Here is a 12,017-nt window from a genome sequence, read left to right as displayed (position 1 = left end):
CTAGCAGCGAGTCAATCCTAGCTGATGTTCCTTGCCAGGAGCAAATGACCTCTGCAGTCCCTTTTAGATAGCGTGAGGGCTACTACCCAGAAACTGGTTAGCCAACCCCAGACGGTCTCACCAGGTACTCCTGAACAGGACGGTCAGCGCGGCGCCACCAAAGGGCTGGCTGCCCGCCTGGCAGAGGAGGATAGGGCCCGCCCCACCCGGACAGCAGGGTGGCCGTGCTCTAGGCCAGGGCGGGGGATGGGGGAAGGAGGGGAGACGACGACAACGACAACGACGACGAACAGGTGCGCGGGCGGGGGGCGGCGCTTGGGGATCCTGCGCACTGCGAGCGCCCCTCCCCCGCAGCTTGGCGCAGCCCAGGCCTGGCGCTAGCAGCAGGAGGAGGAGCTGCGGTTGTAGCCACGGGCTAGGTCGGCACCGCGGGAAGCTGCCGACGACTAAGCGGGCTGTTGCTGGTCCCCGCGTGAAAGAGGCGCGGGCAGCCCCGGAGTCATGGAGCCTAGTGACGCGGCGCACCCCGGTCCAGGGAGGGCTGTTTGGGCGCTGGCGCCGCGGCTGCTGCTGCTGCCACTGTTGCCAGTGCTGCTGGGTCGGGGGCTGCGGCTCGGGGCCGCGGCCTCCTCCTCTGGGGCGGCGGCCGAGGACAGCAGCGCCATGGAGGAGCTCGCCACCGAGAAGGAGGCGGAGGAAAGCCACCGGCAGGACAGCGTGAGCCTGCTCACCTTCATCCTGCTGCTCACCCTCACCATCCTCACCATCTGGCTCTTCAAGCACCGCCGGGTGCGCTTCTTGCACGAGACCGGGCTGGCCATGATCTATGGTGAGTTCCCTGCCACTGCCCGGCCGACATCCCTTGGGCGGCCGGCTGTTCTCCTCCGGGTTGCCGCACAGTTCTCCCGCTTCTCTTCCCAAGGAGTTTCTTCTTTTGCGTTTCCAGCTGAGACGCTGTGGCATTCCAAGGTCAACTGTCTGCATTTTTTTTTTTTTTGACTTTCTGCTATGCTTAAAAGCATTTTTGTCCCATTTCAACGTTTCTTTACCAGGAACCAAGATGAAAGACACAAAGGCCTTTAGGCCCTCTGCTTGATTATGTCTCTGTTGTGCCCCTCTCCATCAGCATTGACCCCCCTTTCCTACCCCATTTTAGATATGTAGAGGACACAGGGGTAGGAGGTGGGTGATTTCTCAGGGAGCTGTGCCGCGCCAGGGGACAGGCTACAGAGGGCTGAGAAAGAGGTCTGAATGTAAGTCTTGACTTGGGCTACCTATGATGGTCATTCCAGGTAGGGGCCCACTTCTGAGGTCTGTGTTCTTTTTATCTCTTGTCAATAATGTCCGAGGAGGAATGAAAGGTGAGTGTGGTCTAGGATTCATTGTAGTGACACCACTATGTCAGGCCTAACTATTGAGACAGGAATCCTTAATGTCCCTTGGGAAGTTATACCTATTTCCTTGCTCTCTGCAAGCCAAGGAACCCTTAAACCCCTAAATTGGTAACAGGGAGCAACTTTGAAGAAACATTTCTGAGTGTATGGAGGGAAAAGTGATGGTTTTAATTCTGGAGTCAGCCCCCTTTTGTTAAGGATGGGCTGATATCACTTTCCTTTCTGGATTGAATAGTACACAACATGTTGCATGGACAGGGTTATGACGTGGATAATAACAGTCACAATCTGAGTCATCCTTTTTTCTCTCTGTGCCTCCTGTCATTCTCTCCTTACTCCTACCCCATTCACTCCAAACTGGAGCCAAACATTCTTTTTTTAACTTAATTCAGGGGTGTGAAAGCCCCAAGCTAGCATCCTCTAATGAGATAAAAGAGCCCCTTCAGAACTGTTTCCCAAGCCAGAGCATTATTCTTCATTACAGTATACTTCACTCAGTTTCTACCCAGGGATCCCTGACAGAATAGAAATTAATCTTTAATTTCTTAACTTTAATGTGTGAATTACCCTTGGTTCTGGGCCTTTTGGGTCTCATGCTTCTTGGTTAGTTATTAATAGCCAGGGCTTATGACTACCAAACCCTTTCAAACAAATTGTGTAAGGGACTAGTTGGGAGTCTTTCAGTTTGGAAGTAGTGACCTAAACAGATTTTGAAACCATAAAATAAAAAATCTAGGTGGTTATGGGAAATCACAAGTCTCAGGACAGACTTTGGCCTCCATACCTGATTAAGGAGCCTCTGTAGTTTGTTTTAGTTGGTAACAAATGAATGACATGAGGAAAGCATGTAAACCGAGATGTTTCCTGGGCAGATAGTGAATGAGGATTGAAATATGCTGCCATCTTAGATGGTTGCTTCAGAGCCATGTTGGAAATGAAGGACTGCCTTTGTCTGTTTATACAAAGCTATGAGCATATAATTATTTTATAGGTCTCAGAACCAACTCCTTAAAGAACAGTGAGAAATAGGTAGTACATTTGACAGACGCATAAATGCATGCTCAAAGACAGAAAATAAATGGGGATAAAAATATGTGTTCTGAGGATTATTCTATGTTCACAGAATTCAGTAATTTTCATCTTTGACTTTCCTTTGAGACAGGGTCTTGCAGAGTAGCTTAGACTGTCCTGAAATTCACTGTGTAGCCTTGGTTGGCCTTGAATTTAGGGCAGTCCTCCTGCCTCAGCCTCCTGAGTACTGGGGTTATGTGTATGAGCTACCACACCCAACTCCAGTCATTTTTATCATAAGGCTTAAAAACAACAGTAGGCTTTTCTTGCACTGATATATACTTCAAAAAGCCACCTCAGTTTTTCAGTAATTGGGACCACATGCCAGAGTGCTCTTTCATTTTGTGGATAGTCATGATATAAATCTCATGATATACCTGTGTAATTTTGTTCTATGTCTTTGGGTCTTCTTGCTGCTTTTAAATGTATTGAGAAATTTATCTTGTCAAAGTGTGATTTCTTGGGTTATGTCAAATATTAATAAGTTGATTTGGGTTGTTTGTAATTGTGAGAAAACATTTCTTTCCAGGACATTTGATCTTCTGTTTCAATTCTCGATCAAAATCTGAATTCTAATTTTAATTGATTACTAAATTGTCCACTATGTACTTAAGATTATTAGAGTAATAAGGCAGGAGACTCTGACCTCTGCAGATGTGTCTTAGTATGCACACATGAACATACCTGTGCACACACATGCATCTGCCCACAGACAAAGAAATCTGATTTTATTTCTCAGTATCCATAGAAGAAGTGAGTAGTTGTCCTCTTGTCTCTGAGTAATAAAGGGCAGGAAGGCTTAGGGATATACTTGTTGAGGATCTACTCTGTTCTGGGTATGCATGTTAATTTCTGGAAGCTACAATTTAACTTCAGAAATTTTTATGAATAAATTTTTATGAATTAAAATGTTCAATTTTGAAATCCAAAACCCTTCAAGTTTTTAAAAGTCTCTTTCCTGTCATCTATTTTATTGGCATATATCATTGTACATAGTACTGGCTTTCTTAAGAACATTTGACACAAGTATTTAATGTATTTTGACAGTGTTTTCCTCATACCCTGCTGTCCTCTACTTTTTTCTCCTCCTGCTATTTCCCTTTGTTCCCCTAGAGCAGTACTTCTCAACCTTCTTAATGCTGTGACCCTTTGCTATACTTCCTCACATTGTGGTGACCCCCAACCAAAAAAATTACTTTTGTTGCTACTTCATAACTGTAATTTTGCTATTGTTATGGATTCTAATGTAAATATTTTTGGAGATAGAGGTTTGCCAAAGGGATCACAGCCCACATCTTAAGAACCACTGTTTTAGACATTCAAGCTTCTATTTTCATGTCATGCATATATGCATGAGTTTCTGTTATATCTATAAAGTCTGGGATTCACAAATGAGAGAAAATATGCAATATTTGTCTTCTTGAGTCTGACTTAATTTACTTATTGTGATAATCTGCAACTGCACACATTTTCCTGCAAACCACATAATTTCATTATTCATGGATGAGTAAAATTCCATTGTGTATGTATAGCACATTTTCTTTATCCACTTTTTCTGACGACAGACACCTAAGTTGGTTCTATAGTTTAGCTGTTGTGAGTCCTGCTGCAGTAAGCATGGATGTGCAGGGATCTCTTGTCTTGGACTTCTTTGAGTAAACAAACACCCAGGAGTTGTCCACCTTTTTCTATTGAACTTATATTTAATCTGAGAGGAATAGCTTTAGTATTAAACAAATAAACTAGTACAGTTATAAATATCTATGGAAGTATATGTAACAGACTATTCATTGGTTTCCTTAGGGGACAGAACCTTGGTAGCTGTGACTTTTGAGTGGAAGGGAGATGTCATTATGTACTTCTTTGTGCATTTTGGTTTTTGAACCGTAGAAGTGTAATTACCTAGTAGCATGTCTATGCCTCCTTTCTGTATCAGTTGTGATGTGTGTGCTTCTTAAATCACTGAATGCAACACCGACTTCTCCCTATTTATATCGTGGTATGTCATCCCATTGTCCCCAGGGAGTAGTTATTTTGTTAGGAATTTACACAAATAAATCTTGTAGTAGTAAGTATTTGCTTCAGTACAAAAGACCTAAAGACAGTAAGAGATATATTGTGAATGTTTAGCATTTGTAGTAAAAGACAAGTACTAAGGATAATTCATTCATCCCTGACAAGAGGCTAAGGTAGCTACTAGGCACAGTATTCCCAGACCTGACTTTCTAGGGAGTTTGAAAGCAGTCCCCAGACCTTAACATGCCAGCTGTAGATATCTGGGTGAAGTATTAGCATGGCACCAGTCTAACCTGTTCCATTAGACTAGGGAGCTTCCAGTTGTCTCTGTAGGTGATTAAGTACCACCCTGAAGTTACAGGGTCCTGCATGTCTGCACAGCCGAAATAACAAATTTTTGAGGTAGAGGAAGGTGGCATAAATAGACTGTCAGTTAATTGTGGTTATCATGTTTACAGTAGTTCCACTTCCTCTATAGTGTTTTTGTGACAAATGACGTGTATCCAAAATAATATCTCTAGACTACACTAGCCTGCCACCTGCTTCTTAATTCTCCTTTTTCCATGTCTGCCAGCTTTCTGAAGACTTATTGGTCAGCCATTGCAAAGTTTTTTGGGTTGTGGGTTCCTTCCTGCTGCTCTGTTGATGATTGTACTTGGATTGCTAAGCACAGCCTGAGAGTAGACCTTCCAGAAAAAGTATGAAAGGCTCAAATATGATGTAGAAACATTAGACTTACATTTGGGCATCTGTGTTGGTGAGATTCTCATTGCTCTGACCAAATACCAGAGAGAAACGACTTAAGGGAGAAGGATTGGTTTTATCTCCATGATTTCAGCCTGTCACAGTGTGGAGTGCTTAGTGGAGCACAGGGGTTTTTGTTATGTTGCCCAGGAAGCAGAGAGTATGCCTGCTGCATTGGCTATGTCTTCTTTCCCCCTTTTTATTTAATCCAAATCCCCATCTATGGAATAGTGTTGCCTACTTTCAGAGAGATTCATTCTTTCTTAGGTTATCCTCTCTGGAAACACCTTCACAGGTACTTCCAAAGGTACACTTCAGTATTCTAGGTGCTTCTCTGTCCAGTCATATGATTGATCATAGTTAACCCTCCTTTACAAGTTTATTGGTTGAGCCACAGTACTCAAACACATCTCTCTCATAACATTGCACCACTAAAGGATCATAAATCATATTGTAGAATAGATTTAGTCTATCTCTAAAACCCCCAGTTTCAATAGTTACAGCACTGCTTAAAAGTCCAAAATTTCCTCTGAACAATGAAATCAACTCTTAGCTGTGAGCCCCTGTAGAATAATGACACAGAGGAGATTGCCTATTCTAAAAAGGAGGATAGGGAAATAGAAAAGAAGGCTCAGACAAGAGCAAGACTGAAACCCTACAAGGAAGCCCTCGAGCTTTATGTCTATCACCCGTGGCATGCGGTGGTGTGGCATGTGTTGTGGTGTGACAAGAGGTTGGAGGGGTTGGTAGCCTCAACTTTCCTAATGCTGTGACATCTTATGTTATGCTGACCCCAACCATAACATTATTTCATTGCTACTCCATAACTGTAATTTTGCTATGGCTATGAATTGTAATGTAAGTATTTTGGAGGGTTTTGCCAAAGAGGGTTGCAACTCACAAGTTGAGAATTACTGCTCTAGATTATACTATATAATATAGTAAAGAACTATATGATTTTGAAAAATTAATGAGTCTAATCCAGGATTAGACTTCTCTTTTAGTTTACAAGAAATAAATGGGCTAGAGAAGTTACAGTATGGTATGAGAAAATAAGCAGACAAATTGAGAATGTAAGCCTTCTTCACTTTCAGTCATTGTTAAGGCAAACAGACAGTGTTGGAGATTCTGCATTAAGGAAAACCAAAGAAGGCTAGATTAGTTTCTGGTCTATTAAAATGGATTATAAATGTTTGTTTTGGGGCAGTTGGCATGTTTTATGAATGTGGACTTTCATAGATGATGCAATATTAGAAAATTATCATTTTCTTAGGATAATTGGAGCAATATGGGAGAATATACTTGATCTCTCAAAATATAGGCTAAATTATTTAGAGGTGAAGTGAACTGTGTCCTAATATGTTCAAATTTTGTAAAAATTTAGTCAAAAACCAAACATAGATTATTCATGTATGTATAGATACAGAAAATAAAGCTGAATATGGCAATATACTGGCAACTGTTGATGTAGATGGAGGGTGAAATGGTGTGCATTATACTGTTGCTTAAAATTTTCTGTATGTTATGAATTTTTAGAAAGTAAAATATCCTGAGGAAGCGTTTAGGATATCACTCATATAGTAGAATGCTTACCTAACTGCATGAAAGGGTTTGATTTCCAGTATTATATAAACCAGATGTGTACATGCCTGTTACCCCAGCATTCACTAAGCCCAAGCAGGAGAAGCAGTTCAACACAGGGAATGCAGGCTGGCCTGGGCTCCGTGAAATGGTCTCAAAAAAATTGGGGAAGAATAGCCATCTTGCTAACCTCCCTGAAACCTAGTTGCTGCACATGTGGTGTCTGTAATTCTAGTCGAGATTTTTGACACTAACTCTGACATTATTTAACATGAGATGTTAGACCTAACTTTGTTGAGAATCGGTAAGTTCTTTTAATTTAACTTTCTGCTTGATTTTAAATTCACATGTCTTTTAAAAAATTCTCTGCCAGGTATGGTAGTGTATATTTGTAATTTCAGCACTTGGAAGACAGAGGCAGGGGAATGAGTTGATGGTCTGCCCCAGCTACATAGCAAGTTAGAGGCAAGTTTGGACCATATGAGACCCTATCTCAAAAACTAACAACTAACCAAACAAAACCCAATTAAAAAAATGGGGCTGGAAAGATAGCTTGATTGGTAGTGTCTGCCACATAAGCATGAAGACTTGAGTTTGGATCCTCAGCAACCTCTTAAAAACCAGGTTTGGACAAGCTGTAGTTCATGGTCCCATTACAGCCAGGGTCTGTGCTGATGTCTGAAGCTCCTGCTGCCAACAAAGGCTGTGCAGATACCCATGATCAAGGGCCAAGTTAGTGTATCAGGGCCACAGTGCTGCTGGGAGCAGTGGTGACATTTAGACCCAACTTCTGCTAAGGACCATTTGGGGATACATAGTCCAATCACTGCTGGGGGTCTGACCTGAAGTCTGGGTCCTGCACTGCCACTAGTGGTCATATAGCGGCTCAGGGTTAGTGCCACCACCTGAGGTCTTGGTAGTGTCTGGCTGCCACACAGCTGTAAGAACCATTCCTACCTGAGTGGCCATTCCCTCCACCCAGAGCCAGGATGTCATCCAGGCCTATGCTGCTGCCAAGCCATGCTGGGGTCCATGGTCCAGCTGCAACTTGGGTCTCTGTTAATGTCTGTGACCAGTGGTACCACAGGAGGCCTTAGGAATCATGTGAGGTGAAATCAGAGGGTTATACTGAACCAGTCCCTCCCTTCACTGCCCTGAGAAAGCTGGTCTTACCTCTTGTTGCCCACTGTAGCAAGAGAGCTGGCCCCTGCACTCTGGAGAGAGGGCCCCCACATTTCACCACAGGTGAGGATGAAGCTACCCTGAGGGCATGCATGTTGGGGAGCTGACTCTATCTCTTCACCAGAGGCACGTGGCCCCAGTGGCTCCACCCAGCCTGCCTACCTAACACCCAGGTCCACTAATGGGCCTTGGGTTGACCCACCCTAGCATCTACCCCATCTAGGTTCTGCTGGAGCTAGTGAAGGGACTGGTCCTATGGAACAATACCCACAAGATCTCCAAGACACAGGTTACTCCAGAATAACTCTGGTAAAGATTCAGTGAGGATGGTGTACCAAAAACCGGAGGCCTTGAACCAGACCAATGACATTGCAATGTACAGTTGCTCATCAAGCTGATGGGACAAAGGGATATACTATATGACACACTGAAGCCTCCAATGCCAAAAGGATGGATGAAGAGGTGATAGAGAGTCAGGAGAAAAGGAGAAGCTGAGATTTTGCTATTTCGGGTATGGCTTTTGTTCTTTTATGGTTTTATTGGGTTTTTTGTTTTGTTTTTATGCTTCTTGTTTGTATGATTTTTTTGTTTGCTTGCTTGCTTACTTTGGTTTGTTTTCTTTCATGGGGGAGTGCAACAGGGATGAGGGAGGAATATGGGGAGTGGGAAGTGAACAGAATTGGGGTACATGATATAAAAATCCCAAAGATTCAATAAAGAAAAATTTTTAAAAAACCAGACATAGAGATAAGTGTCTGCAACCCTAGTACTGGGGTTGGACTGAGGCTGGCACATGTCCAGCCATTTTAGTCCAAGTATTGAGCTCTGGGCTCAGTGAGAGACCTTTGAAAACTTAGATAGAAAGCAGTAGAGAAAGACAGCTGGCATGAACCTCTGGCATCCATGTGCTTGCATACACAATAAGCACATTTGCACATTTGCTGACATAGGAAGCATACTAAAATAAAAACCGAGGAAAAATTGCCTGTGCTCTTCTTAGCATAAGTATCGTCCTCATGTGATCCTTTTTCCTTTATCCATTTGTCAGTTGGAGGGGAGGATTCCATGGCCCTAAAGAGTAGGAAAGGCACAAGATAGTAGGTACCTGATCCCTGATAACAACATGAAGAGCCAGCTTCTCCTTCCTCTGGCCCATTACATGCATGAAAACGAACTTCTTTTATGTTAGATCATGAAAACATGGAGTCTGTTTGTTTTAAGAATGAACATTACCATAACACAAATGTCCATACTGATTTATAGCCAAGTAGCATCTTTTAATTAAAGGATCAGTTACCTTCCATCTTGTGCCTGATCAGCATGTTGCTGTGCAGTGAGAAGTGCTTCCGCCACTAGGTATAGATATACAACTAAGTTCTGGTTAGAAACAGAAGACAAAGTAAAGTGTTGGGTGGGGTTATATAAAATATTCTTATTTTATACATGCTATCTATCTGATTCTTGGAGTGTTGATGTAACTGTTAGAGCTTCAACAGCTACATTGGATCAAGAGATGACCTTGAGAACATGAAACACTTCTGGCAATATAATAAAGTAGGATTTTCCAGAGTCTTTGAAAGCATTGAGCTTTCATGTTGGGCTTGGATTGCATACTTGTGTACTCTTTATGAGAGTGATACAAGTTTTCTATTTGCTCCTGAATCTAATTGTAATGTTTATGTCAAGCTGTTAGTGTTACTTGAATTTAAATGTAAAACATGGGGTGTTTTGAGGAGCTGATGCAAATGTTCATAGTTACCATGCATATGATACTTCTTGGAGTTCTACTGGAAAATGAGGAGTAGACAGGAGTCCAGAGAAATAGTTTGAGGAAGGCTCAGGTTTTAAGCTCCACTTAAAGCACATTTGGTAACTGTTTTAGGCATCTGACAACTACCTGCATATTAGGTAAAAAGGTCTAGAATTAAGACACAGTTTTACTCATGGCTGTGACTTATTACAGTGGAAGGGGACACAGAAAGATCAGCAAGGGAAAAACTCATAATGAATGGAGTCTGGAAGAGTTTAGTTTGAGCATCTCAAGTACTTCCACATGGGAGTAGAGTGTGAGCTTGTAACTACAGCTGCAGAGGACAAGCTTCATCCTCTGGCAATACACACTTGAATTTCTGCTTAGGTAGGCTCTTTTGAGCCCTGCAGCTGAGGAGGTCTAATTCAGGATCGTATACATTCTAGGCAGGTACCCTATAGTTGAGCCCTCTCTCTGAAATTTCTGGCACTCAGATGGAAAACAGGTGTTTACTATAAATTGCATTTGTGAAAACAATCTTCCTAGGACAGTATAACAGAATTTAGTGTTACAGGCACACAAAATCGTTTTGTCTATCAACTAGCAGCAAGAGAAACATTTCATAGACACATTCCCAGGAACTATTGTAAGGGTTGCTCATATAAAGTAGTCCCTTGCAGGGCTAGCAACATCAGGCCTGTTGTATGAACTTTTTTCCTGTAGACTAAGCTGACTGTTGTTAGATTTTTGTGTTTATGAGACTGCCTTAGTTTTATACCTATGCCTCCTTTATTTGTTATTGTTTTTTAGTTTTTAATTTTATTTTAAAAGTCATCATAAAGAAAATGAACTTTTTTTACATGCAGTTTTATGAATTTCAACATACATATAGATATGTGTAACCACAACTGTAACAAAGATCAAGCAAAGCTAATTCCATCACCCTTTAAAAAAAAAACGTATTAAACTGGACGGATGGCTCAGTTGTTTAGAGCATTTGCTGATCTCCCAGTGGACTTGAGTGTGGGTCTCAGCACCCACATCTAATAGCTGACAACTGCCTGTAACTCTACTCTCTTCTTCTTTTTTTTTATAAATTTTTATTTATTTATTATCTATACAGTGTTCTATTTGCATGTATGCCTGCAGGCCAGAAAAGGGCACCAGATCTTATTACAGATGGTTGTGAGCCACCATGTAGTTGCTGGGAATTGAACTCAGGACCTCTGGAAGAGCAATCAATGCTCTTAACCGCTGAGCCATCTTTCCAACCCCCTCTACTCTCTTCTGATACCCCCAACATGTGATATTCTCTCTCTCTCTCTCTCTCTCTCTCTCTCTCACACACACACACACACACACACACAAATTACAAGGAAACTGTCATACTATGGGTTCAATCAGACTATCACAGGTGTGCTGTTTATCACTTTAGTGTTGTGTTTTCAAGTGTAATATGTAAATGGAGCCAAATAGTATATAATGTTTAGGGATTAACATTGTCAGTGTAATGCCTTTGAGAATCACTCTTCTGTATGATTCTCTAATAAATGAATATTTATTGTCTAAATTTAGTTTTATTTATTTATTTTTTGTCTAAAATTGACAAAAGGGGTAATTATTTTATAAAATGAGTATTATTGTCTAAAATACATTGTGGGATTGTCTTTGGTGGATATAACACAATTGAAGGATACTGGGATTATTTCCAATCTGGAGTGGTTATGACTAGGGCTACTATATTAGTTTTTGTATGAATGAATGTAAGTTTTCATTTTTATAGTAAGTTATGAAGAGCGAAGTTGTTGGGTAGTAGATTAATCATTGGTTTCATTTCACATGAAAACTGCCAAACTGTTTTCTAGAGCAGCTGTACAGCTCACCTAGCACCACCACACCCAGCTTAACCATGTCCATTTTTAGAACTAAACTTCTATATTGTGATGGGCTTGGTAGCATTATCTGTTTGACACATGTCTAAAAAGCTATAGTTGACTAAACCTAGGTTTAAAAATTTGTCTCTTGTTTTCATCTAAATATTTTATACCTTTGCATCTAGATCTAGAATTTGTTTTCAGTTAGTTTTTGTAAATGGTATGACATTTTGGTTGAGATTCAAGTTTTTTGTGTGTAAGGACATTCATTTGTTTCAGTAATTTTGTTGAAAGTTGCTGTTTCTATTGAGTTACATTTGCATCATTGTCAAAAATCAATTACCTATAGTTATGTATCTCTGCCTCTGAATTGTTTGTTGTAGATCTACTAATCTATGTATTTGT

General features: G+C 41.4%; 1 protein-coding gene across 6 annotated transcripts in view; it reads left to right on the top strand.

The window, feature by feature from the left end:
- The first annotated feature begins 362 nt into the window (after nt 1-362).
- Nucleotides 363-12,017, top strand: part of Slc9a7 (solute carrier family 9 member A7) — a 218,940-nt gene continuing 207,285 nt past the window's right edge. For 3 of the 6 annotated variants that reach the window (XM_048461541.3, XM_048461542.3, XM_048461543.3), the window contains exon 1: nt 364-829. In XM_048461541.3, the coding sequence (XP_048317498.1) occupies nt 502-829 (328 nt within the window). In that variant the 5' untranslated portion in view covers nt 364-501. Of the gene's footprint in view, nt 830-12,017 lie in introns of all 6 variants that reach the window. The other 3 variants (XM_048461540.3, XM_048461539.3, XM_085684298.2) reach the window with 2 other exon arrangements.

This window comes from Myodes glareolus, chromosome X, assembly GCF_982192425.1.
Source record: "Myodes glareolus chromosome X, mMyoGla1.1, whole genome shotgun sequence".
Lineage (NCBI taxonomy): Eukaryota > Metazoa > Chordata > Mammalia > Rodentia > Cricetidae > Myodes > Myodes glareolus.
This window is presented reverse-complemented; position numbering and strand designations above follow the sequence as displayed.